At 44.6% G+C, this 24,448-nt stretch overlaps 2 protein-coding genes across 2 annotated transcripts; one reads left to right on the plus strand and one right to left on the minus strand.

The window, feature by feature from the left end:
* The first annotated feature begins 365 nt into the window (after window positions 1-365).
* pnp5a (purine nucleoside phosphorylase 5a) lies at window positions 366-3,445 on the plus strand. The gene is made up of 6 exons (XM_084002590.1): window positions 366-573; window positions 1,644-1,813; window positions 1,888-1,991; window positions 2,113-2,288; window positions 2,380-2,570; window positions 3,063-3,445. Exons 1-6 carry the CDS (start codon window positions 551-553, stop codon window positions 3,278-3,280), a joined length of 882 nt encoding a protein of 293 aa, XP_083858716.1. The 5' UTR covers window positions 366-550; the 3' UTR covers window positions 3,281-3,445.
* Window positions 3,446-3,798: 353 nt separating this feature from the next.
* Window positions 3,799-23,804, minus strand: capn1 (calpain 1). Its single transcript, XM_084002589.1, has 23 exons — window positions 23,648-23,804; window positions 20,875-21,033; window positions 20,483-20,786; window positions 18,383-18,452; window positions 16,783-16,901; window positions 12,605-12,738; window positions 10,522-10,690; window positions 9,501-9,584; window positions 9,007-9,092; window positions 8,699-8,773; window positions 8,361-8,521; window positions 7,918-8,078; window positions 7,657-7,668; window positions 7,082-7,293; window positions 6,958-6,997; window positions 6,812-6,877; window positions 6,675-6,732; window positions 6,516-6,580; window positions 6,055-6,123; window positions 5,818-5,896; window positions 5,626-5,742; window positions 5,482-5,540; window positions 3,799-5,404 (listed from the first exon to the last, which is right to left on the minus strand). Exons 3-23 carry the CDS (start codon window positions 20,735-20,737, stop codon window positions 5,378-5,380), a joined length of 2,118 nt encoding a protein of 705 aa, XP_083858715.1. The 5' UTR covers window positions 20,738-20,786; window positions 20,875-21,033; window positions 23,648-23,804; the 3' UTR covers window positions 3,799-5,377.
* Between the last annotated feature and the right edge of the window lie 644 nt (window positions 23,805-24,448).

The following is a 24,448-nucleotide window of genomic DNA, read 5'->3' on the forward strand; positions in this document are numbered from 1 at the left end:
CATGGACATGTCAGGCATGTGCTGTCCAAAACAAAATATACCTGTGTTGATCAATAAAGGGCCGATTGATCATTGATGAGTTGCTGTTGCAATCCTTTCCTGATAATTGGAGGATGTGAAGCCGTGAGCAATGCTGCTGGGAAGGATGAGGAAGGGGGGGGGGGGGGGGGTGAAAACACACATTTCCGGCTACAGTCGCGTGCTGTTTTGAAGGTGTGTCCGTCAAGCCAATGACGCTGCAGCGTTCGCATGCGTCATTTTGAGCAGCGGAAGGGGGCGGGGCCGGGGCTCTACGCCTATAATTAACCCGGCGACTGCGCCTGAACGCCACACCGAGAACTGAAGACTTTGACAGACCTCCAGAGAGAAAGAAAAGCACTCTTTTTGTTTATAATATTTTACATTTAAACAGCTGGACTCGGATTCCAACGTCTCTGCTGCTTTGGGACTAGATTTCTATTTTTTTTCTGTGTGTGCTAAAAAAAAAAAGCCCAAGTTTATTCATTATTTCGTTTCGTTCTTTGTAGATATTTTTTTTTAAACTTTCGCAATGTTTCCAGAGGCAAACAAAGGGTGAGTACACTCGTTTGAACAGACTGTACTTTCAGCTGAACACATGGTGCCTTCATGGGCACGTTGGGGCTGTGCGTGCAAAAATATACCGGGGAATGTTTGGCTTGGCTCCAAAAAAAAAAAGGAAAAAGAAAATGCGCTCACGCTAAAAACCATTCATGTATTCCTACTAATCCTATCCATCAATATCACACATTAAGGCCAGGAGTGGAGGGGCAGTTTGTCATATGAAAGGAATTACAGGAATTACACTAATTATCAAATTTAAAGAGTTAGTGAGTGTAATAGAAAGTGGAAAACCACCAATGAATTGCATGAGAGGGGAGATACTGCTGTGACTGCAGGAATGTGTGTGTGTGTGTGTGTGTGTGTGTGTGTGTGTGTGTGTGTGTGTGTGTGTGTGTGTGTGTGTGTGTGTGTGTGTGTGTGTGTGTGTGTGTGTGTGTGTGTGTGTGTGTGTGTGTGTGTGTGTGTGTGTGTGTGTGTGTGTGTGTCATATATTATTAGTAGCAGTTCTCAGATCAGGCCTGATGCCCAAAAAAAGACTTAACTGGTAATCTGAGTTTAACGATCACTGTGGTGGAACTCGGTTTATGATTTCCTGGTGAGAAATAAGAATACAACTCCTAACAGAGCTTTGGGTGATTTATTCTATAAAGAGTCCAAAAACGGGCTAGCAGTCGCTGCAGACGGACAAAGTCTAATAAGTCAAAGACCCCGCAAAGCAACATGCAGCTTCAGATCAAACTATCTCCTTCAGAGTCGTGAGAAGAGCTTTTTATACAGATGTTGGTGATGTGTCATCAGAGAAGCATTGTTCCGTTTGTGTAGACGGCAAACTTTGTCTAGAATGTGGTGTTTGAAGCACTCATCAGTGTCTATAGATCCATATTGACTTCCCAGCTGGTGTCACAAGATCCATCCTACAACTCCTGTAGTTAAAACTACTCAAACTACTAATTATCCTATAATGAACAATTCCCATCACATCACACGATACTTAGAAAGGTTAAACATGTTTGCAGTCAACCTGACCTCTCTCTCTCTCTCTCTCCCCTCATGTCATCCAGTTACGGCTACGAGGACTGCAAGGCCACAGCTGATTGGCTGCTGGCCCAGACGGACGTGCGGCCCACGGTGGGCATCGTGTGCGGCTCGGGGCTCGGAGGTCTGGCTGACATGCTGAAGGACCAGGTCGCCTTCAACTACAAGGACATCCCCAACTTCCCACAGAGCACCGGTGAGTTCAAACGCAGCACAGAGATCTCAATTCAAAGAGTTCACGTTCACTAACGGTGCGTTTCTGTGTTTCAGTGCACGGACATGCAGGCCGGCTGGTGTTCGGCACCTTAAAGGGGAGGCCGTGCGTTTGCATGCAAGGACGCTTCCACTTGTACGAGGGCTACCCGATCCAGAAGGTGTGTGTGTTTGTGTTTGTGTGTTTCAGAGAAAAATCTCCGTGAAATGTGTGGCCTTCAAAGAATGTAAACCAATCAGCACGGTGATGAAACATCTATTTGTGTGTGTGTGTGTTTCCAGATTACGCTGCCCATTCGCATCTTCAAGCTGCTCGGCGTGGAGACGGTGATGCTGACCAACGCCGCCGGGGGCCTCAACCAGGACTTCAAAGTGGGGGACATCATGATCATCAAAGACCACCTCAACATGCCGGGCTTCGCCGGCAACAACCCGCTGTGCGGCCCCAACGACGAGAGGTAGGATGGGTTCCCCCCCCCTACCCAAGCCGTGTGTCTACATCCCCACAGAGTAGAGGGGAGAATTAAACACCTTCTTCCCATCTCGCAGGTTCGGCACGCGGTTCCCCTGCATGTCGGACGCCTACGACCGGGAGCTGCAGCAGATGGCCGTGGACGTGGGCCAGGAGCTGGGCTACGGGGACTTCCTCAAGGAGGGCGTCTACTGCGTGCTGGGCGGACCCTCGTTCGAGACCATCGCAGAGTGCCGCATGCTGCACAAGCTGGGCGCCGACGCCGTCGGTGAGTCGGTGGATTTGTTTTGTGGATCATTAGCAATAAAAAAAAGATCATATATTCGTTATTTCGTTTCTGGAAAAAGAAAAAAGAAAAGACCACTTTTGCATGTGGAGTAAATATGCAGAAATTACCCATAATGCAACGTAAAAAACCCACTTAGTTACAAGCAAAACATACAAAATAAAAACATTATTCTACATTTTTATATCTATTATATTATGTGATTATTGTTTATGCATGTTGGGGTTTCAGACACTCGTAGTGGAGAATATTTCACAGTTAAAGAGTAAAGTATGAAGTGAAAAATGCACCTTTTAAAGCTGCATGAGGTCTTTTTTTTCTTCTTGACCCACAGAAATCAAAGCACAAAGCTATTTCCTCTCCCGTCGATACAAACGTCAGAGCCCGGGTCACATGACATGACATTTCACGGTCCAAGCAGTGAAAATAAACGTCTTATATTCGTCTCTTTCTATATCCGTCCCCCCCCCCCAGGCATGAGCACGGTCCACGAGGTGATCATCGCGCGCCACTGCGGCATGCGCGTCTTCGCCCTGTCGCTGATCACCAACCAGGCGGTGGTGGACTACGACAGCGAGGAGAAGGCCAACCACGAGGAGGTGCTGCAGACGGGCAAGCAGCGGGCGGAGCAGCTGGAGCGGCTGGTCTCCACCATGGTGACCAAGATCGTGCACAACAACAACTACGCCTGAAGGGGGCGCCGGCCGGTCGGACGTTCACGGAGGGAGAGCGGAGCGGTCACGGGTTCGATTTAATGTGATATTAAGGCTATTTTTTTTTTTTTTTTAATCTGAGGTCAAATGATAATATAGTCGCTCTGAAGAAGCTCACTTAGATGTACACGCAACCTGTTGTCATGGCAACGCCTCACCCCCCCTTTACATTCCTTCGACCCAACGGCTCCAGATGTGAACCTTCATTTTTTTTTTTTTTATCATTTTAAACCACGCATTTGTTCTAACTTAAAACATGTGATCAGCTTGTATAAACGTCTGTAATTTAACTTAACAAATGAGCAGAAAATCCTCTGTAAAGATCTTAATATTATGACGTCGTCGGAGAGTGTGTACATTGGTGGATTTAAGGTATTTTACTGTGCTTGTTTGTATTTTTCATATGAATGTTGTTACTAAAGGTACTATTTATTACTACAACACACTTCTTTGTGTTCTTTGGGGATGTTTTTATTTAAAGTAAGTAATTCAGAGACTTGAGTTTCCCATGTTTATTTAAAAGTGTTGAAGCTGTACAGAGTAAACAGACATATTGCATGATGATGACTGGGTCCAGCTGAATATACCAGTGTAAACATTAGGTAACGTTACATAAGCATGACGCTGCAAGGACATGATTGCTGGCATCATATGAACTTCAGGGTTCGGCTGTCCCTTTTTTTATATTGATTAAATGTTTCCGTTACATAAAAAAACAAATTTTTTTTGACACTTTGCACCTCGTAGCTCGGTAAGAAAAGTAGAGCCTCCATACATACAAGCCCCGCCCCCCCATGACCCCATAAATGTGACATTTTGGAATATAAGAAAAAAACACTTGCTCCCACGGTTGAAGAGAAATCAGGACATTTCACACTGCATGCAGACAACGTATCCATCCACCTTCACCCAACATGCCTCCCTTTTTTTAACATCCAACATTTTTGCAGAAAGTGTCATGCATAATAAGTAGTGGTAAAAGCGAAACAGGATTAAAGAATTAAAAGTCAATACTTCTTGATGCTGAGGTGAAAGCAGAGTTTGGCACGAGGTGGAAACGGTAAGAAAACGCCCCGTCGGCGATTTCGCTATAAAAGGCAGAGTGGAGATTCATATTCAGCATTAAAGAAGAAGCGGATCTCCACGTCCTCAGCAGACTCAACTTCAAACCTTTTCACAAAAACAATCATATATTTGTATATAATAAGGTCTGAAAGGAGCGTGAGATTGTCCTCGAGTACATTGACTCTTGGCGGATTGGCTACAGGATTGTTTCCACTTATCAATGAACTGATTGAATCTGTCAAATCTATTTTTATTATTATTTTCTATAATGAATCCACACAGAAGCATCTTTCATGCTCGTGCTCATGATGTGGGAATTCTCATTGATTGCTAATTCTTGATTAAAAACGTCGTCAAAATCATTTAAAAAAAAAAAAATATGCTGTTTTTCCGAACGAACAAGATCATTATCTTGGAATTATGAGAAAAATGTTCCCAGTTGACCTTCCTGAAGGGTCAGCGTGGAGCTTTTCGAGGATCTACTTCCTCGAAATGGAATATAATGTTTTATTTTGTGTATTTAATCTCCTGAAACAATAGTTTTGTTTTCATAACCTTATTTCTACATTTGTTTTATGTGTTTATTAATGAATTCATCAATTTGTTTAGATGCTTGACCCGATATAAATCATATTTTTAGATATTAAAATTCGTAAAAAATAATTTAGGTAATTTTCGGTAAAATGCGACATCAGGTTTGGTTGTCCAAAGGCTGGTGGATGCAGAACGCAGCCGAGATAAGGACTCCGCTTTTAAGTAAATATATGGCGAGATTGCATTTTCCTTTTTTAACCACTAGGAGACAGGACTGTTTTTTCTCCACTGAAATCCAACCAATGAGTGTATTTCTGCCTCAGAGTAGCGACGCCCCCGGCTAACGTTGTACCGCCGCCCGGCTACGAGAAGAAAGATTGGCACGCGATCCCGACGTCTGGGGGAGAAAACAGGCACTTCTGAAAACAACGCACACTGAGGGTCCTGGAGCTGTTTTCCACGGGAGTCCGCTCGTCTCTAGGCAAACATGGTCAGGGTGATCCACTGTGGGAACACAGAGAGCATTAGAGGACAGCCAATCAAAGACGTGGTGGCATTTCTGGTCATGTGACCTTCCATACCTGATGGAAGTTGAGCGTCATGTAACCATCGTTATCCGTGTCCATGGTCTTAAAGGTTTCTGCGGAGACGGAAACAATCATGCATGAATCCAAGCTGTTATTTTTGTTTTTAGACACCGAGGTCGGCGTGGCAACGGGACTCACTGAACATGGTCTCCAGGCGGACCAGGCAGGTAACGAAGTTGTCGAAGTCGACGGACATGTCGGCCTCCGTGTAGCGCAGGATGATGAGCTGGAACAGCTGGTTGGTCAGCTTGAACCCTGGAGGGGAGGAGAGGGGAATCAGACCACCAGAAACACAGCAGGGAGCGCTCCGTGAACCAAAAGGACCCGTACCTGCCGATTCCAGGGCCAGCCTCATCTCATAGGAGCTCATGCTGCCCGATTTGTCCAAGTCAAACTGCCTGAATATGGTCTGGCGCCGTGACATGGACACAAGCAAACAAGACGGTCAAAAAAACCTGCTCCCCTGGTTGGATGTCAAAATAAACACGCCGCTTGACGCACGCACCGCAACACCAGAATCAATGTTATCTTAACCTCCGAGTCCGACCCGTCAGCCATTTATCTCACCAGGTATCGTTTAATCTTCTCCCAGAGGACGTGGAACTCAGTCAGGCCCAGCTTTCCACTGCCGTCCGTCTGAGCCGGGAAGTTATGGAATAACAACAAACTCATTTTCTTTAATATCATAAATTGTGCATATGTGGAAAAAAAGGCTGGTCCAATAAGGGATCAGGTGCTCACGTAGCCTCCTCATCTATGCTGGAGGATGAGGTGATGAAGGCAAAGAAGAAGAATGCATAGAATTAAAAAAATATGATGTTATAGCAGGATTTTGCAGACTTGGCTTTTTGGGTGGGAGGGGCAGGAGGTCAAACAGAGCGTTTCAGGTCGAGGCTGTAAACATAAAGTGTTTTTTTTAGCATTAAAACATCTTCTAGTAACCTGAGATACTAGTATGCACCAGAAAAGTCCTCTTTAAGACAAAGGAAGAGTTCAAATGTAGATTTTTCATGCCATTTCAAGGATACGTCCATGAGGTTTATCATACTGCGGCACGCTTCTGGTGTGAAGCCGTCTGTCTTCAGGTCTTTATCTGTTCCAAAAGAGACAAAAGCAACATATTGAAGCACATTCACAAGGTCACAGGGGAAGCTTGTCACTGCCGAGTGCCCACAGCTGCTCCTGACGTTTGCTGATGATCCGGTTCAGGATGGTCTGCAGCTCCGTGAGGCTGATCTCCATGTCCTGCCGGAGACGAAAAGGGTTAATTGCCAGGACAAACTTTGTTCTAATACCACGAAACCTTTCCCCCATGCGTGCTCACCGGCCCGGCCAGCTGTCGGAAGAGACCCTTGAAGCCGGCGTCGATCTGGCTCTCGTCCAGCTCAACCTGCAAAAACACACGGAGACGTCGTTCAGATGTGGTTTCTCCTTCAGGTGACGTTCGCTGCTGCCGTTTCATCCCCTCACCTCCGTCGGAAGTTCTGCGATCACGTCGTCATCAAGCTCCCTGAGAGATTCAAACGAGATTTTTACCACGACAACCAAACATCACATCCACATACGCCCCCTACTGGATCCATCGCACACTCACTCGGAGTTGGCGGGCATCTCGGAGAACACCCTGAGGACGAAGTCGGCCTCCGTGTTGGGCTCGAAGGTGGAGGGCACGATGATGTACTCGCCGGCCGGCAGACGCAGCCGCGAGCTGACCTCCCGCAGGTTGATGAAGAGCTCGGAGCGAGCGCTGGAGGCGTGGGTGAGGAAGAATTCACGCTTCAGGTGGACGCCTGACCTGCCCACAAACTGAAACGGGGGGGGAGTCACATCAATACATCCTTAAACTACTTTAAAGTTCAGACAAAAGTTTTTGACTGAGTTTATTTTTTAAGTCTGGATCAGGTCGCTCCGAGATCCCGGACGACCTTAGACCTAATGTCCAAGGTGCGTTTATGTATTTCAGCACCACGGACAGCGCCGCTGATTTAACAGTACACTGCTCAGTTAGACTAAAAGCCACGGTTGGGTTCGAACTGGTTTAACTTAACAAAAACTTCCATCAGTGAGACTTTATCTCTCCGCTTCTGAGGATGGAAGGTTAACAAGGAGCATGATGCATTTTACCAACTCTTGAATCACAAGTAAAAAGATGGGAAAAAAAAAACTTACCTCCCTGGGAACCTGCAAAAACACAGAGAGAGAGAGATGAATCAGAAACAACAAAAAAGACTAAATCTGACAAAATAAAAGAAGAATCTGTGAATCCTGATTATAAAAACTGAAGATTTGCCCTTTTTTCACTCCAGGAATTTAGCTATGCAAGTTAATGGTACATATATTATTAGACATGGAGGGGAATTCATGATTTTTACTTTTTAAGTTCCTGCAGTGGAAAACGACTTGACTTCAAGGTGCTTTCACGCAGCTCACCTCGTACAGGGCAAACCCGATGGTCTCCATGTCTTTGCCCTCCTTCCTCTTCTTCCTGCGGTCCTTCTGCATCAGACCGACCAGGAAGCTGCAGTCCGATTGGCCGGGAGAGTCCGGGTGCTCCAGCACGAGCTTGAACTGGGGGTTCAGCCAGAAGGTTGCTGGGAAGAAGAGCAGTCAGTTCAGTCGTGACGGTGCATTTTTCCAAAAATTGGATTTTAAAAGAGGGGCATTGTTTAGTTACTGAGTGTTAAATTGGGAGTCACTGGTTCACATTCCTTTTGTGAACACATCCAAATTCTCCCTCTACATCACATTTTTATCCCCTAAAAAAAATCCAGAAAGTGAATACAGAATATAGCGCCATCATGTGATATTTTCTGAATTGATCTCCCAGATTGTACGAAGAAGACTCGACTAGATCCCCCGCTGTGGTTTCACACCTGGGAAGTTCCTGCAGCCTCCGGCGGTGCTGCCCCTCCTCCACTCGCCCTGGTACACCGACGAGCTCCACTTCTTCATCTGGCTGTTCTGCAGGGCGTCGGCCGTCAGGTTGCAGAGCTCCAGGCGGGTGAACTCGCGCAGGAAGTCACTGAACGACATCCTGGGGAGGGAAATAGACACGACCCGGAGGTTAACCTTGAAAAACCACTTCAAACTGTGAGAAGAAAAGTCACAAATGTTTGCAAATGTCATCTTTAAACCACAGGGAAGAGAGGTCTTTGGGTAAGTGATGTATTTTAGGCCACGCCCCTTATCAGCGAGGAACAAGACGACTCACCAGAATTCTCCGTCCTCGCTGCGGTTCTGCAGGCGACTTCTAACGGAGCGGTCCACGTTGTCCCACTCTCTGGAGCTGAGGAGGCATATTCACATATTATATATTATATAATCATGTTTTAAATGCTCAACTGGACTGTGACATAAGGTCAGGCATGGGGAGAATGTCCGGTATTTGTAGTCCATAACCACTCTGACCCCTTCGGTTGGGAGGTGACGGCTTTGAGGACTCATTTACTTGCTATAAAAACTGTTTTTTTTTTCCCCATTTAACCCTCTGATGTCATCGTGGTGGGTGTGAGGTCGTACTTGTCGCTCCAGGCTCCGGTCCACTCCACTTCTCCCCAGGGGTTCCTGATCCGGACCAGCTTGGTCATGTTGCCTCTGTACACCACCTGGAGGGAGGGGGGGGAGGGAGGAGTCGCGTGGTTACAACACAGTCATGTGTATCTACCGTCACTTACTCTGAAATGTGATTGTTACAGTAAGACACGCCATAACCCCAGAAAGCCAAATTAACCGCCGCCCGACATGTGACAACGAAATTTGAGACGCGCATTCCTGGAAAAAAAAAGGATTATCTCACGGTTACCGTGGCTACGCGTTTCCATTGAGGGGAGTACAAATGTAGTTTGGATCTTATGAATGCTCATAAATGTGTGTATCTAATCGATTTCACCGCTCCTTTGGCTCATATTTCCCAAAAAAAGAAAGGTTCCTCTTCGTAATGAATTGGAATTTCAAGGATATAAAACTCTACGAGATTGTTGGCTCCGTTTTGATGGCTGAAAGATAATCCTCACCTCGTCCACGCCGGTCACAGAGTAGGCGTGTCCCTTCACCAGCTTCTTGAACGTCACCGCCTCCATGTCCGTCGAGCTGGTGATCTGAGGACGACAGAGGAAAAAGTGTTTGCATGCGGCCGCTCCACATGTGACGTACAAACGCAGTCGTGACGCGGCTCATTCATTAAGGCCCGCGACCTTTTCCGACGGGCGAGAAATCCATTATGGAGACGATGACTGTCAAAGCCAACTGAGGGATGGAGGCGGCGTCACAGGAATCCGGTGACTTTGAAGTCAACAACCGCTACGGTTCCAGTAAAAAGAAGAGGTGAAGTTTAAAATCCATTTTGCACTCATGTCTGCTTCTCCAAACTCTGGATGAATACCTTAAATCAACCTCAAACACCCGAACTATCCCTTTAACTACGGCAAACACAGTCACGCCACGTAATAACGTTCAAACACGCGGCTGAGAAATCGATGCAATCGCTGTCGTCAAACCGGATTCCTCATCGACTCATTAAAACGGGACTCATGACTCCTATTCACACCGTCATTTTTCTTAAATGAAAATTACAATTAATTATAAGCAATTCCCTTAAAATTAAAACACATCTCTGTAGCAGAAACCACTTAGTCTCTTTTCATTTTTTTATTTTATTGTATCTGCCCTGTTTGGGGTTTTTCCGACAAGATGAGCTGGCAGTTCTTATTATTCTGATTACAGAAAATGACCTTCGACGAGGCGGGTTCAATCCCCCCGGTCTGCAAACACCCAGCGGCTTTGAAGATTAGGCTGAACTTCTGCCAGCTCCGGCCCTCTTCACTGCCAGCTCCCCGCTGCCCCCTAGTGGGCCCAGAACAAACTCCACGTATATGTCTAATACAAAACCGGCCCGACTTGCATTCCCCATGACTCACAACCTCACAGACTCTTCTGACCTTTGACCTCCTCTCAGAAGGGTTTAAATCAGTCATTTGGAAGTGGTTCATTGCCACGAATACTATGGCATTATTATGGGTATGGGGGGTTACTGACGTCTATGGAGCAGCCCAGCAGCGACCCTCGGTCTATGGCCCTGCTGATGATGTTGTAGAGGTCAGACGGGGCTTTCCTCAGCTCGAACATCTCCGTCACGCCGCCCGTGAAGTCCTCGAAGCCCTCGGACGTGCTGCCGCCCGACAGCGCCTCGTAGCAGCCGTTCAACCTGGGACACAGCGAGAGTATATACATCACTGTAAGAACAGGAGCAGCTCCTTATATGGGCAGAGGTTAAGAGTCCATACATATGCATAAATCTCCAGTTCCTCCAACCGGGAAGCTGTTCTCATCTTGGCATTCGTGCACTTCCACAAACAAAGCTCTGTTCATTCTAACAGATGAGACGGCAGCTGCTCCAGTCGGACAGCTGCTGTCTCTCGAGTTGCTTCATAGCAACTTAAAGGCTCGTTCTGCAGCCAGAAACCAGAGGACGGATGGTTGAGACCGGGACTGGAACAGACCCACATTGATGTCATGTTTACATCATGGTAGATTTCATATATGAGCTGCTAACGGGTGATTAAAAAAAGCCCAGCGTGTCAACACTGGACGTAAACAGGCCTGTAACCATAAATACTTCTGTTGGATGAGATACGGCCCAATAAACGATATTGGTGGCATTTTAAGACCGTTTCATGCCACGATGTCATGGATGATGGAATAAATAGAATCTAATAGAGATATTTAGTAGCATACTAATGAGAGTTCCACCCTTTCAAAGAGTGAAGAACTTCTTATTCTTGAGAATATTAAGACAAAACATTAAATTAGCATAAATAAATAAAACATAATTAAAAGAAAGCCCACAACTAAAACAATAAATAAAATAGACTTGTGGGCTCTGTTAACAAAAATAAGTAATGTCTTAAAATGTTTATTCTGGCATGATATTGGCTAAAATTTGAGTGACATTCTTTTATAAACAAACAATCGTACGATAAATCAATTACGTGTCCATGTTCATATATCATACAATAAGATTAAGACGTAAAAAACATCAGGGTCATGTCCATATATCGTACGATAAAACGATAACGTATAAATTATCGAGGTCATGTCCATATATCGTACGATAAGTCAGAAACATAAAAACAATAGAGGCCATGTCCATATATCGTACGATAAAACGATAACGTATAAATTATCGAGGTCATGTCCATATATCGTACGATAAGTCAGAAACATAAAAACAATAGAGGCCATGTCCATATATCGTACGATAAGTCGGAAACGTAAAAACAATAGAGGCCATGTCCATATATCGTACGATAAGTCAGAAACATAAAAACAATAGAGGCCATGTCCATATATCGTACGATAAGTCGGAAACGTAAAAACAATAGAGGCCATGTCCATATATTGTACGATAAGTCGGAAACATAAAAACAATAGAGGCCATGTCCATATATCGTACGATAAGTCGGAAATGTAAAAACAATAGAGGCCATGTCCATATATGGTACGATAAGTCGGAAACGTAAAAACAATAGAGCCCATGTCCATATATCGTACGATAAGTCGGAAACGTAAAAACAATAGAGGCCATGTCCATATATCGTACGATAAGTCGGAAACGTAAAACAATAGAGGCCATGTCCATATATCGTACGATAAGTCGGAAACGTAAAAACAATAGAGGCCATGTCCATATATCGTACGATAAGTCGGAAACATAAAAACAATAGAGGCCATGTCCATATATCGTACGATAAGTCGGAAACGTAAAAACAATAGAGGCCATGTCCACATATCGTACGATAAGTCGGAAACGTAAAAACAATAGAGGCCATGTCCATATATCGTACGATAAGTCGGAAACGTAAAAACAATAGAGGCCATGTTCATATATCGTACGATAAGTCGGAAACATAAAAACAATAGAGGCCATGTCCATATATCGTACGATAAGTCGGAAACATAAAAACAATAGAGGCCATGTCCATATATCGTACGATAAGTCGATAACGTTATTATCATTATTACCAAATGCAGTAAAAACCAAGCCGTTTTAAATGTTGACGTCCTGAGACGTTAACGCTACGACAACAATCCCGCGTGTTATGACATCATCGGGTCTTACTTGGCGTAGGCCTTCTCCAGCAGCGCGCTCCAGAACTCCGTCCCCTCCGCCGAGTGGACGAACAGCAGCTTCCCGTCCTTCACCGGCAGCCGGTCGTCGATCACCACCTCCACCCACTCTCCGAACTGCCAGAACTGGAATCACGCAACGGACATATTTAATATCACGGGAGTAGCACACACACACACACACACACATAACGGTTAATTCATGTAGAAATCCGTCTTATTTTAACGTTTCACTGTCTAAATAGAACTGGAGTGGATGCATTGATCACACATCAGTCGGCCTCTCTTTATTTCTGGCGCCGCCTGATTCCTCACGCTTCCCTCGGCTTACATTTCCGCTGGTTTTGAAACATAAAGCTCAGCGAAAGGACAAAGACGAGTCAGCGAACAGAAGAGACATTTGACACCGAGGAGACGTCTGGAGTTCCCAGCATGCTTTGTGTTTTTTTTCAACCCTAAAGATAAATCCAGACGTCCGACTCCAAACCAGTCATGCAGGCAGGTTTACAAGCCAGAGGAGCTGCACCTTTCTGTGTGTGTGTGTGTGTGAGTGTGAGTGTGTGTGGTTGTGTGTGTGTGTGTGTGTGTGTGTGTGTGTGTGTGTGTGTGTGTGTGAGTGTGTGTGGTTGTGTGTGAGTGTGAGTGTGTGTGTGTGTGAGTGTGTGTGTGAGTGTGTGAGTGTGTGTGTGAGTGTGTGTGTGTGTGTGTGAGTGTGTGTGTGTGTGTGTGAGTGTGTGTGTGTGGTTGTGTGTGTGTGTGTGTGTGAGTGTGTGTGGTTGTGTCTGAGTGTGTGTGGTTGTGTGTGTGTGTGAGTGTGTGTGGTTGTGTGTGTGTGTGTGTGTGTGTGTGTGTGTGTGTCTGAGTGTGTGTGGTTGTGTGTGTGTGTGAGTGTGTCTGAGTGTGTGTGGTTGTGTGTGTGTGTGAGTGTGTGTGGTTGTGTGTGTGTGTGTGTGTGTGTGTGTGAGTGTGTGCAGCAGGGAGATTGATGGATGGATGGATGAATTCTGCATGCAACACCTCTTGGGGGAGATGTGACACACACACACACACACAACCACACACACTCACACACACACACACACACACACACACACGGAGGTAAATGAACATCCGTGTCATGACAGCGTGCAGGACATCCTGCCACCTAGTGGTGAAGTTGCAAACTGCATCCAATTAAATTGAATGCCCCCTCTACTACAAGACCTACGGTAGCCTTCAGGTAATTTAAAAAAGCAACAAAATAGCTCAATTTCCATACAAACAGCTCATTCTACACTAACATTTTTTTTTGCTTTTTTGGTTCAGATTATTTTATAATAATGAAAACATGGTTGTGTATTATTCAATTTTTGCCTGAATATACCTGTATTCATCTTTCCTCCTAACAAATACGGAACACCCAAAGTAGTTCTCAATCCGAGGGCGTTTTATTCTAATGTGACATGGAAGTTGAGTCATGAATTTGAATTATGTTGAGTCATGTTTGTAGATCTAGGAAGCCCGGGAACAAGCGACTGGACTGTTTGACTTCACGGTTTGTTAGTTGACACCCAAATGTACGTGCATAAAGCTGAGACATCCTGAATACAGATGCAGCAAACAGTCTTTCAGACGTGTGAAAGTGTGCTATAATAAGAATACGATAGAAGATTCTGCCCCACTTAGGTTCCCTTTGTTTCCTGAGCGAGATCGTCTAGTTTATAATTTATTCTGCCTCCCACCTTTCTTCCCTTCTCCTGATCTGATTCAGATTCCCACCGCCGGCACTCATAATTACATTTTGGGGATGACTCATCCAGGATCTGGGGTAATTTACCCAGAGGCTCAAAGGATCCAGACTTAATACAAAAGGGGGGGGGGGGGGGGGGGGACCCTGGAAGACTCCACAGCACACAAAGGAGGAACAGAGGATGGAAACATGCTCGGGCAGAAAAACTACATGAGAAAAAGCAAAGCATGAAAACATTTATTGGCTGCAACACAAACACAGAGAAGCTACAGAAAAGAGAAGTAGGGCAACCCTTCTCTCGATCTCGCCTCATGCATGTACGTTCTACACATCCATGCATTTAAACTGAAGGCCTCTAGAGCAAATGATCGGTTACTTCCACTCGTTCTAGCGGAGAGACAACAAAAAGAAATCTGGAAATAATCAGCGAAAAATGGGACGAATATTCTGCCTTTCCCTTGGCTGCCTTTCTCTGTAACTGAGTCAGTACGTGTACAGCTGTGTGTGTGTGTGTGTGTGTGTGTGTGTGATGACATTTGTTGATCAATCGATACCAGATGAGGCAACTCGAAAGGATGTTTCAGAAAAGTGGAAGTCTGCAGGCTTGACAGGTTTCCCTGTTATGCTGTAGCCTGACCTGTGTAATATGTGTAATATGTGTGTGTGTGTGTGTGTGTGTGTGTGTGTGTGTGTGTGTGTGTGTGTGTGTGTGTGCAAACTGTTTCCAGCTGCAAGCAACCAGTTTGATTTGTCATCCTGCCTGTTTCTGGTGTAAGAGCTTCCATGACCGAGCACTCAGGCTAGCAGAAGTGATCCAGGGTCGTGTGTGTTCGGTGTGTGTGTTCGGTGTGTGTGTGTGTGTGTGTGTGTGTGTGTGTGTGTGTGTGTGTGTGTCTGTTCCTACACATGCAACATGCTTGTTTAATGTGCGGGAGCTTCTCTCTCTCCCCCTCTCAGTCAGATAATGCACTGCACGCACATTATAAAGTATTAAAAATCCCATTTTCTTTTTAAATCTATTTTCCCCGCGGCGGACGGTGGAAGATCGCAGCTCTCTCACACTCAGGTAACGAGATCAACTCGTATCTCACGCTGTATAAGCAATCATTTCACATCCACATGTGAATCTCAGTGGGATTACTTCCTCCCTGGTAAACTTTACGATTCCATTCAAATCCAGCTTCTCCATAACCATAAAGGATGCAAAGATTTCCTCACAGGCCGACGCCCGTCAACGGCAACTCAAAGTTCAGCCGATAACAGAGGCCCCGCCCCCCACAGAGAGACATTCAAACACATAATTTGGGGATTTTTGCAGCAGCAGGAGAGGTGATACTGAGCTGTGTGTCATAAAGGAATGGCCATTTGGAGAGTTTATTGACTTTGTGGCTGAGAGGTCGGTTATCTCGCATGAGTCAGAGAGGCGAGCGGCCACCTAAATCCCCAGAAACCCGCCGGACAACGTGGTAAATGGAGAACCAGAGGAGAACCAGTTCCTCAGGTCAGGACTCGGCAGTCCACCTGCATCTGAAGCACAAGGGACGCCGCGTTCCTCACAGGATAAATACGAATACTGAATTTATAATATCGGCACTAGTTCAGCTGCTTTAAGGTGGCACGAACGCCTGCGACTGTGTTCATATAAAGTATATATAAATGATATAGTCGCTCGGTTTGTCTTGAAAACAAAAAGGAAGGCGAGTGAATGAGGTGGAAACTAATACTTCCTGTGTTTCAAAACAGAAGTTACATCACAGCAGAGAGGAAACTCTCACTCCGGCAGCTGAACGAGTCGTTAGTTTACAGACAAAAACACCACCAAACAAACTTTTTTCCACTTGACACCGAAGACAACAACCTCTCTTTGATTTCACTCTCACAGCCGCCGGAGGGGCACCGACAGGAAACGGCGACAGCAGAAACACAGCAAATGAAGCGAGCTCTAAATGTGGGGATTCCTTGATCCGAATACATGCAGAATTATAAAGTTATTCTGTTTAATGCCATCGTTACTGTAAGCAGCAGAGCCTGCACACATGTTGCACAATGTCTCAGTTCCACTAAAGTCCCTGTGAAATGAAATATTTGAGCTGAATCCTTCGCATTTGATTGGGCAGCTAAGAAGTGGGCGGGGCTTAGAAGGCAGCACAAAGGAGAGGACTTCCCTCGTTGCTCATGATATGATTGGTTGATCCCAGCTTACATAAGCACACTTCATAGTTTGTTTTTAAGGAAACCTGCTTGGATTAGGATATAAAAATAATAAAATGTGACGTTTTTTTGTATATATTGTTAAATAGGTGCTCAATGTGAGCAGGGTTGTGATCGAAGAGGGTTAAAGGGCATTTTTGATTTGCAAAACCCCTTTGATGAGATCCAACAGTTAATACACACACACACACACACACACGTGTCAACGCAGGAAGTGAAGCGGTCGTCACCTGGAAGTGGAAGATGCCGGCGTAGCCCTGCTGGAAGCTCTGACCGTGAGGAACCACCCGGTGGAGGAGGTTGTCATTTAGGGTGAGCGAGGCGATGGCAGCCAGCAGCCAGCAGTCGCCTGCAGGACACACACACACACACACACACACACACACACACACACACACAGTTTCAATGGCAAAACCTCCCATAACAGCAGGTTATTTATATGAAAATGCCCACGAAGGCTCGGAGAAAATGACTCTCATAAAAAAAAAAAGGTGGAATTTTCCCATCGGCAGCTCAGTAAAGACACGAGGACGATTGTTTGAACAAGCTGTGGGAAATGGGAGAGGCAGTTGCTCCTCTGGACTTCTGCTTTCACACGTGCAGACATGTGAGATAATGTGGGCGAAAACCAGAAACAAGTTGATTGGTCTCTTCTCAAAAGTCGGGGAACGTTCATTATAGCATCTATTAATAATACACAGTAATAACACACATCAGACATCCTTATCTGTGGGAATATCCATAAACGGCCTCTCACAGATAACCCCGACGCACACAGATAACGACGACTCACTGTGCATGTGGGTTATTCTATTGTATCGGGGGGGAGGGTGGAGGTTGGGTGGGGGGGTCACTGGAACGGAGGGAGGGTGGCCTTGTTTACAGATGTGAGGCAGAGACGCTGAGCGTGAATTATAGATGAGGCGGAGCAGGAAACATCCGCGGCATTAAACTGTTCCTGGTTCCGCTGAATGGAGCGTCAACTCTCCTCCATCGCCATCCGTCACTCACGTCAGGTTTTCATCCGTGAAGGAGGCGGCCTCTTTCAGGTTTATATTCCTGCTGTCAATCCTCACGGTTAATAATCTGGACTAAAATTATGTTTAATATTTAATGATTTTTACACATGAGCGTCAGTTAAGGAGTACAGTTGCGTGATTTCTTCCGTGGCTCTTAAGAAGCTGATGTTAAATAAACCAATAAATGTTTGATAAGTATGGTATATTCCTTTACTTTTAGTTTATTTTTAAATTTTAGTTGTGCTACACTAAATGGCCGAAGTGCACCTTTAAAGTCACGTGATATTTTGTTTTCCAGGAAGAAAAAGAGACAAAATTTTAGGGTTTTTTTGTCATTTTTTCTGCACATATTGTTTAAAAGATGCACAATATGACCGGGGACGTGATTTAAAAGGGTCATAAGGGCATTTTACCTTTCAGCTCAACTCTCACAATTAATAATTTATTCTCTTTCTGTTTAGGACGTCAACATCTTAACGGGACATAAAAAATAAAAATAGAAGCAAGGTATTGCAAAAGTCAAGAAACATAAATATAGAATTCAAAGAATACAATAAAATTATAGAAAATAAATTAAAAGTGTAAACAAATGAGAGGGCTGTACATACAACTAAATTAACTTGTGAATATAAACGTGTGATAGTAGTTATCTTTATTGATATACTACTTCCTTGTGAGGGAATATGTTGGCTGTGATTTACTTAATCTCCTACATCCAGAATGTTCCACTTGGGATTGTGACCTGGCAAACCTCCAGTCAGTGACTCCTTTCTTTGGGCTTCCCCCCCGTCTAACGGCCGGTTGGACTCACCCAGAGCTCCCTGACAGATGTCTGTACGAGATGCTCCGTCCACGATGAACTCGGGGCGTTTGCAGAACTCCTGTCCAGTAGACAAACACAGAAAAAATATATTTAAAAATATCAGAATAGTGCGATTCACATCCCCAAAACCTGCGCTAGCTAGCACATAAATCTGCCTGCGCTAGCTCAAACGATGCTAAAGTTGTTAAGAAATATCTACTAAAACCACAATGTCTCACTTTCAGATTGGTGTTACTTTAATTCGTAATACCCACAATTCTATACAAGTTTGAAATTGTTCAAAAGATATTATCTTTTCATTTTTGACGTAGCTTAGCTACAACGTAACTAGGTTAGCATGTATTCGTAAGCTAACATTCCAAATCAGAAAACAGATCTCAACAAAAGAAATAGGTAAAAACAGCATCTGTTAGTCGATTAATTGTTTATTTTATAAGCTAAAATGCAAAGTATTCACCGGTTTGCTTCTGGTTGAAGCTAGCACAGAAATCTGGCAACCACAGCTAAACGTCAAAGAGGCTAAAGTCGTTGGTTAAGAAATATCTCCTAAAACTACAACACTCAAGACATACATAAAACATACACTATTATATATAAGACGATTCAAGCTTTGAAGTTGTTCAAAGGTATATTTTTCTTATTTTTGACGTAGCTAGGCTAGAATGTAGCTAGGTTAGCTTGTTTTTTAGTGTTTGTGCTAAGCTAATATTACAAAACTAAACAAAAAAAGGATAAAACGCCCATTAATCATATATTTTAAGTATTCACTGTTATCTTATCACCATCTATTTTATTTCTAGTCACTTCATGTGGAGTTGCTCTTCTAGAAAAGATGCTAAAATGAGCAAAGGGCTATTTGAGGAGCAGCCGACATATCGCAGAAATGAGCATTTCAGGATAACGTTTCTTTCTAGCGCTCCATATCCACGTCTCGTTTCCCAGCATGCCCTGCTTCGTTAAAAACCCATCTTCCACTCAGCGTGTTGAGCGTGAGAAAAAAAAAAAACCCCTGCGTGTAGCTATAAAAAGAAATATCCCATTTATTCCCTGTGAACCCACGCAAACACACACCATCACACACACGGTTGAATTCACACACACACACACACACACACACACACACACACACACACACACACACACACACACACACACACACACACACACACACACACACACACACACACACACACACACACACACACACACACACACACACACGGGGGATCAAACTCTCGTTTTCAGGCTCCCACAGATATTGGGGGGAATTGAGAGCACCACTTAGTGTAAATATTAAAGATCCCGCGGTGCTGGAGAGGCATGCATTATAAAAAACAACTTTTTTGGGAAGTATTATAGCCTGCACACACACACACACACACACACACTCACACACACACACACACTCAGATGGAAGCTGCAGGAGGCGTTTAACAAGCTGCAGTCACGCCGACCATCACGACCCGGAGACTTTTTAAGATCACGACTCGCTGCTGCCGTGACAACCCTCCGGTGGAGCCGGTGTCACATCCCTGATGTATTTATAGTGTCGTCAGGAAGGATTTGGATGTCTTATGATATAAAAAAATAAAAAAAGCAGGAGGGAGAGGAAGAAAACCTCTGTGAGACAACTCACCAACTTCTGAGTGGCGGAGTGGGAACATTAAGATTATATCCAGCAATCACTTCTGACAGACCGTTTGGTTGCCGAGCAACAGATGGAATGGAAGCCTTTCCTTGCAGACTTTAAACTAGATTTATAACTATATATTAGAGCAGGTCCTCCTGAAGTCACCTGGGAATCTGACGGATTTCATAGGATGATTAAAACACGTAGAAAGTTTGCTTCGCGTATGAATTTTAAGTATGTTTCAAGTGTACGTATGATTTGCTATAAATTGGCTTAATACATTAAAAAAAATGGTCTCTTATATCCTATTTTTTCCTCACTAAGAAAGGCCTGCTCGTGGGAGATTTGGAGCTTTAAGAGCAGATCCCAGATAAGTTAATACTTCACTATGTCTGCTTGCATGAATAAACCAACATTTTCAGCAGAATTTCTGAGCCCCCCCTCCTTCCTTTTCTCACCGTGGGCCTCATCCAGCGGACTCCGGAGGTCTTGGTGGACCTCGGGCCGAGCTCTTTGAATCCCAGGGACGACGTGGCACACGGGAACAAACCGTCCTCGAACAGCCTCCTCCCCTGGAGGCACTGGGCCTTCAGAGCCTCGTAGTCCTGACCCAGAAGCTTCACGGCCTTGTGGTTCTGCCCCAGGCCGTTGTCGCGGTCCCACTGGCTCCTCAGCTTGGCGGCCATGCCCGTGGCGTAGATGTGCTCCTCCATCCTGAGCCCGTGGAGGTCACTGCGGGGGTCACTTTCCTGGCGTGTGCAACTACAATAAGATGTTGAGACGAGTCAATAATGGATGAGGCGACGAGACTAAATCAGTGAGAATCATCAGAAGCCATTAGGAAGCTGACCAGAATGCTGCTTGTGGTACTTGTGGATGCAATAACGGGCTCTGGATCCTCACGGTGATCTTCTCACCACTCAGAGACGGCTGCTATTCTTTTATTTTTTTTATTATTTTGTCCAGATGCCAACAGGGGAGGGCGGTCCTTCCCTCGTCCCACCAGCAGCTGTAAAAGAAAGAAAAGTGAAAATGAGACACCGAGCCGGGGAAGTATGTAGAGATAAAAGTCCACACAGCTCTGTATACACAACACAGACAATGGCAACAGCTCCACACGCCCTCTACGCCCGCATTCAGGGTTTAGAAAGGCAAATGAGCCCTACCTATTTCTTCACAGTCCACCACACACACACTCACACACACACACTCACACACACTCACTACCCATAGCAGAGGGATTAGTCACAATAGGCACGTCTGTGCTACTTTTACTGTGTGGCGGTGAAGGGGTGTCAGAAACGTATCAAAGTCAATGTTTAATCAGAGGAAGTGTATTTATAAAGTGTGTGTGTGTGTGTGTGTGGGGGGGTAGACAGCAGCACCAGGAACAAGCAAAAGCTCTCTCGGACTCTTCAATCAAGCAGTGAGGAAGTGTAAACCGTCATTAGTGCCAGGTTCATCTCAGTTCCCGTTTTTTGTTGTCCCCGTCTCTTCATTCATTTATTTATTTTCTTTCTAACGCCGAGGAAACGAAAGATGGTTTATTTTTAAACATCTGCCGGCTCCGTCTCTCTTTTTTTTTCCCTCTCCTCAACCTCACACTCTTCCTGTTTGGTGACTCGGCTGCAGAACAACATGCAAACAACCGCCGCGTATTGTCGATTTAAAGCTACTTTAATAACAGTTATTAAAAGTGTAACAGTGTTACTGTATCCAACAACACATTATAACATATATCCCAGAACCATTTGGTGATTTTCACCTCTGCTGCTGTGTTATCGGGGCGCTCTCTGCTCAGCGGGAGTTCAATCTGGCTTCCATGAATATTTCATCTCCGCTCGCATGTGAAACACACTTACATACCCTCCTTACACACACACACACACACACACACACACACACACACGTAAACCCTCCAACTCAGTGCAGGTAGTGACATCGATGAGAAACGACAAGCGGCGGGCTGCATGGATTGCACTGCTTGTTCACCAGCGGCTGCAGTCTCAAGCTGAATCACAAAATACAGAAGAATGTGTGCGTTGCATCACTTGAGTTGAAATAACTCCAAAAAGGCATCAGCATGACATGCATATCCGCTGTTATTATACAAGTCGAGGGACCATCTGTGTCATGCAGCTGCAAAGATATGGGAAACACAAGGGGTCATGGGAGTTTACCAGCAGCCACGAAGGGATTTTTTTTGCAACCAATCAAATGTCACAACAGTACAGAGTCACCACCGCTTTCCTGCTGATGTGACTCTTGTGTGCCAGCGGTTTCCTCCTTAAACACGATAATGTCTGTATGTGTGTGTGTGTGTGTGTTGTGTGTGTGTGTGTGTGTGTGTGTGTGTGTATTCTGACTCTGCCTCTGGTGTATTTTCTGCATGCAGGGTTCATATTCCAAAATTGCCGTGCAACTAAATATCTGAAGTGTTTGCTTTAAAGCCCCGCAGGAAGAATAGACCTGCAGGGAAACAACACAGCATACAGCTACAGCATAACAGGGAAACCTGTCAAGCCTGCAGACTTCCACTTTTCTGAAACATCCTTTCGAGTTGCCTCATCTGGTATCGATTGATCAACAAATGTCATCACACACACACACACACACACACACACACACACACACACACACACACACACACACACACAGACACTCGGTGTCAAATGAGGAGAATAAAATGCTGACTCTGGAGAGTGATTTTCATTAAAGTGGGGATGTGGAAATTGGCTTCACACCAGGCAGGGGAAAATGTAATATCTCTTTTCTACAACGATAACGAGCTAGACAGATTTTTCAGGTCGATTATTGCGAGTGCCTCCTATCTTGATTGCCATTAAAATCCTCCGTCGTCACGACCAAGATAATTCACGATATTATCCAGACGATCGTCAACAAAAAAACTGCTCAAACCTCTTAAAAACGGCACTTAATACATACACCGGATTAATTAGAATAATAACATAATAATAATAATAATAATAATTATAGATTTTAAGATACAAATATTTGTATTGCGTTACTTTTAAAAAGATCAAATAAATGGCAACGTTATTTTTCTGCCTACTTCCTTGATAGCTAACTAGTTGATTGGTGATGATATTCACGATTATCGCGATAATGAAAATTCTACAGGAGCAACTTATCGCGAGGGTTTTTTATTTTTTTACATCGCATATTTACGTCACACACTTAAAAGCAAGCTACCCTCACAGATAACACCACCTAACTACTTCGCGTGGTTTTAATTGTAGTAAATATCGCGCTGATTAAAGGGACATTTGACCTCGCGCGTGGCTCGCGCAGATAAAGCTGGCGGTAGGTGAGCCCCCCCCCCCCCTCCTTCCTCCTCCACCCAGATGAGATATGCAAGCCCCCAGCTGTCAAGACTCGAGCAACTTTCTCGAGGTTGACCAACGCGAACAATTGGGCAACCCCGAGTGTTCTTTCCACGGCTCGCGGAGGGAAGAACTAGTGCACGCGACAGCAAGAGAGATTTTGTTTTCCACGGCGTCAAACTTCCAAATCTCGTCTCGTGAAAAAAAGAAAAAAAGAAAAAAAAAAAAAAAGTTGGGGGTTTTGAAAGCAGCGTTTAAATGGAGTAAATGTATAGTTACCTCGGCGGATGTTCCCGTTAACAGGCAGCTGTTCGGACATTCAACACGCAACTTAGCTCTCCTTCCATGTTCAGTGCGGGCCGACCCCTCCCCTTGATCTCGGGCAGTGTTATTTAGAAACGCCCTGCCGTCTGCACAGGATCTACACGAGCTGATGCGCTGCCTTCACCCTGCGCACGCGCAGTGCCCTGCTAGTCATAAACCACACTACACCGAAAGGGAGGTTCTTTCTGTACACTCCGTATCGCCCTGAGCCCATACAGTGTTTGATGCAGCAGTTTTATTTATATGCACTGCATGGGGGACTTATTTTGACATTAATACGTCCCTAAGTCTCCATAATAATGTGTTCTTGGGTGTAATGTACTCAGGTGATGCATTTAAGTGTAAGTTTGAACTATACTTACATCTTAAAACTACTTTAACTTATATTTAGAGGGAAATCTTGTCCTTTTTTACATACATAACATACATAGAACATGACATACGTAGAACAAACAAGATATATACAGTGTAAACAGTGTATATATACAGTGGAAACTATACAATAAACTGTACAACATTACAAGAAATAAACAATACCTATGAATGTGAAAATAGAGTTCTGAGTTACATACATATACTTACAAATCAATTCACCAGTAATAATAATCTTATGATTGTATATACGGTATAATAACATTGACGGGTGTATTGAAAGTGTATTTTTCAGATACTTTATTTGTACCTTTTAATGCAGGACATTCAATTGAGTAGGCCTACAGTTTAAATTGTCATAATGGTACTTTTACTTAAATAACG

This window comes from Eutrigla gurnardus, assembly GCF_963514095.1.
Source record: "Eutrigla gurnardus genome assembly, chromosome: 23".
NCBI classification, from domain to species: Eukaryota; Metazoa; Chordata; class Actinopteri; order Perciformes; family Triglidae; genus Eutrigla; species Eutrigla gurnardus.

Coding starts and splice junctions, on each gene's coding strand:
- capn1 (XM_084002589.1), bottom strand. CDS start 20,737: ATGGAGGAGCACATCTACGCCACGGGCATGGCCGCCAAGCTGAGGAGC. Junction 6,581..6,674: donor GAACCGGATCATCAGCAAAC/GTCAGGAGCAGC, acceptor CTTTTGGAACAG/ATAAAGACCTGAAGACAGAC. Junction 5,405..5,481: donor TGACGCTCAACTTCCATCAG/GTATGGAAGGTC, acceptor GTGTTCCCACAG/TGGATCACCCTGACCATGTT.
- pnp5a (XM_084002590.1), top strand. CDS start 551: ATGTTTCCAGAGGCAAACAAAGG. Junction 2,289..2,379: donor TGCGGCCCCAACGACGAGAG/GTAGGATGGGTT, acceptor CCCATCTCGCAG/GTTCGGCACGCGGTTCCCCT. Junction 2,571..3,062: donor GCTGGGCGCCGACGCCGTCG/GTGAGTCGGTGG, acceptor CCCCCCCCCCAG/GCATGAGCACGGTCCACGAG.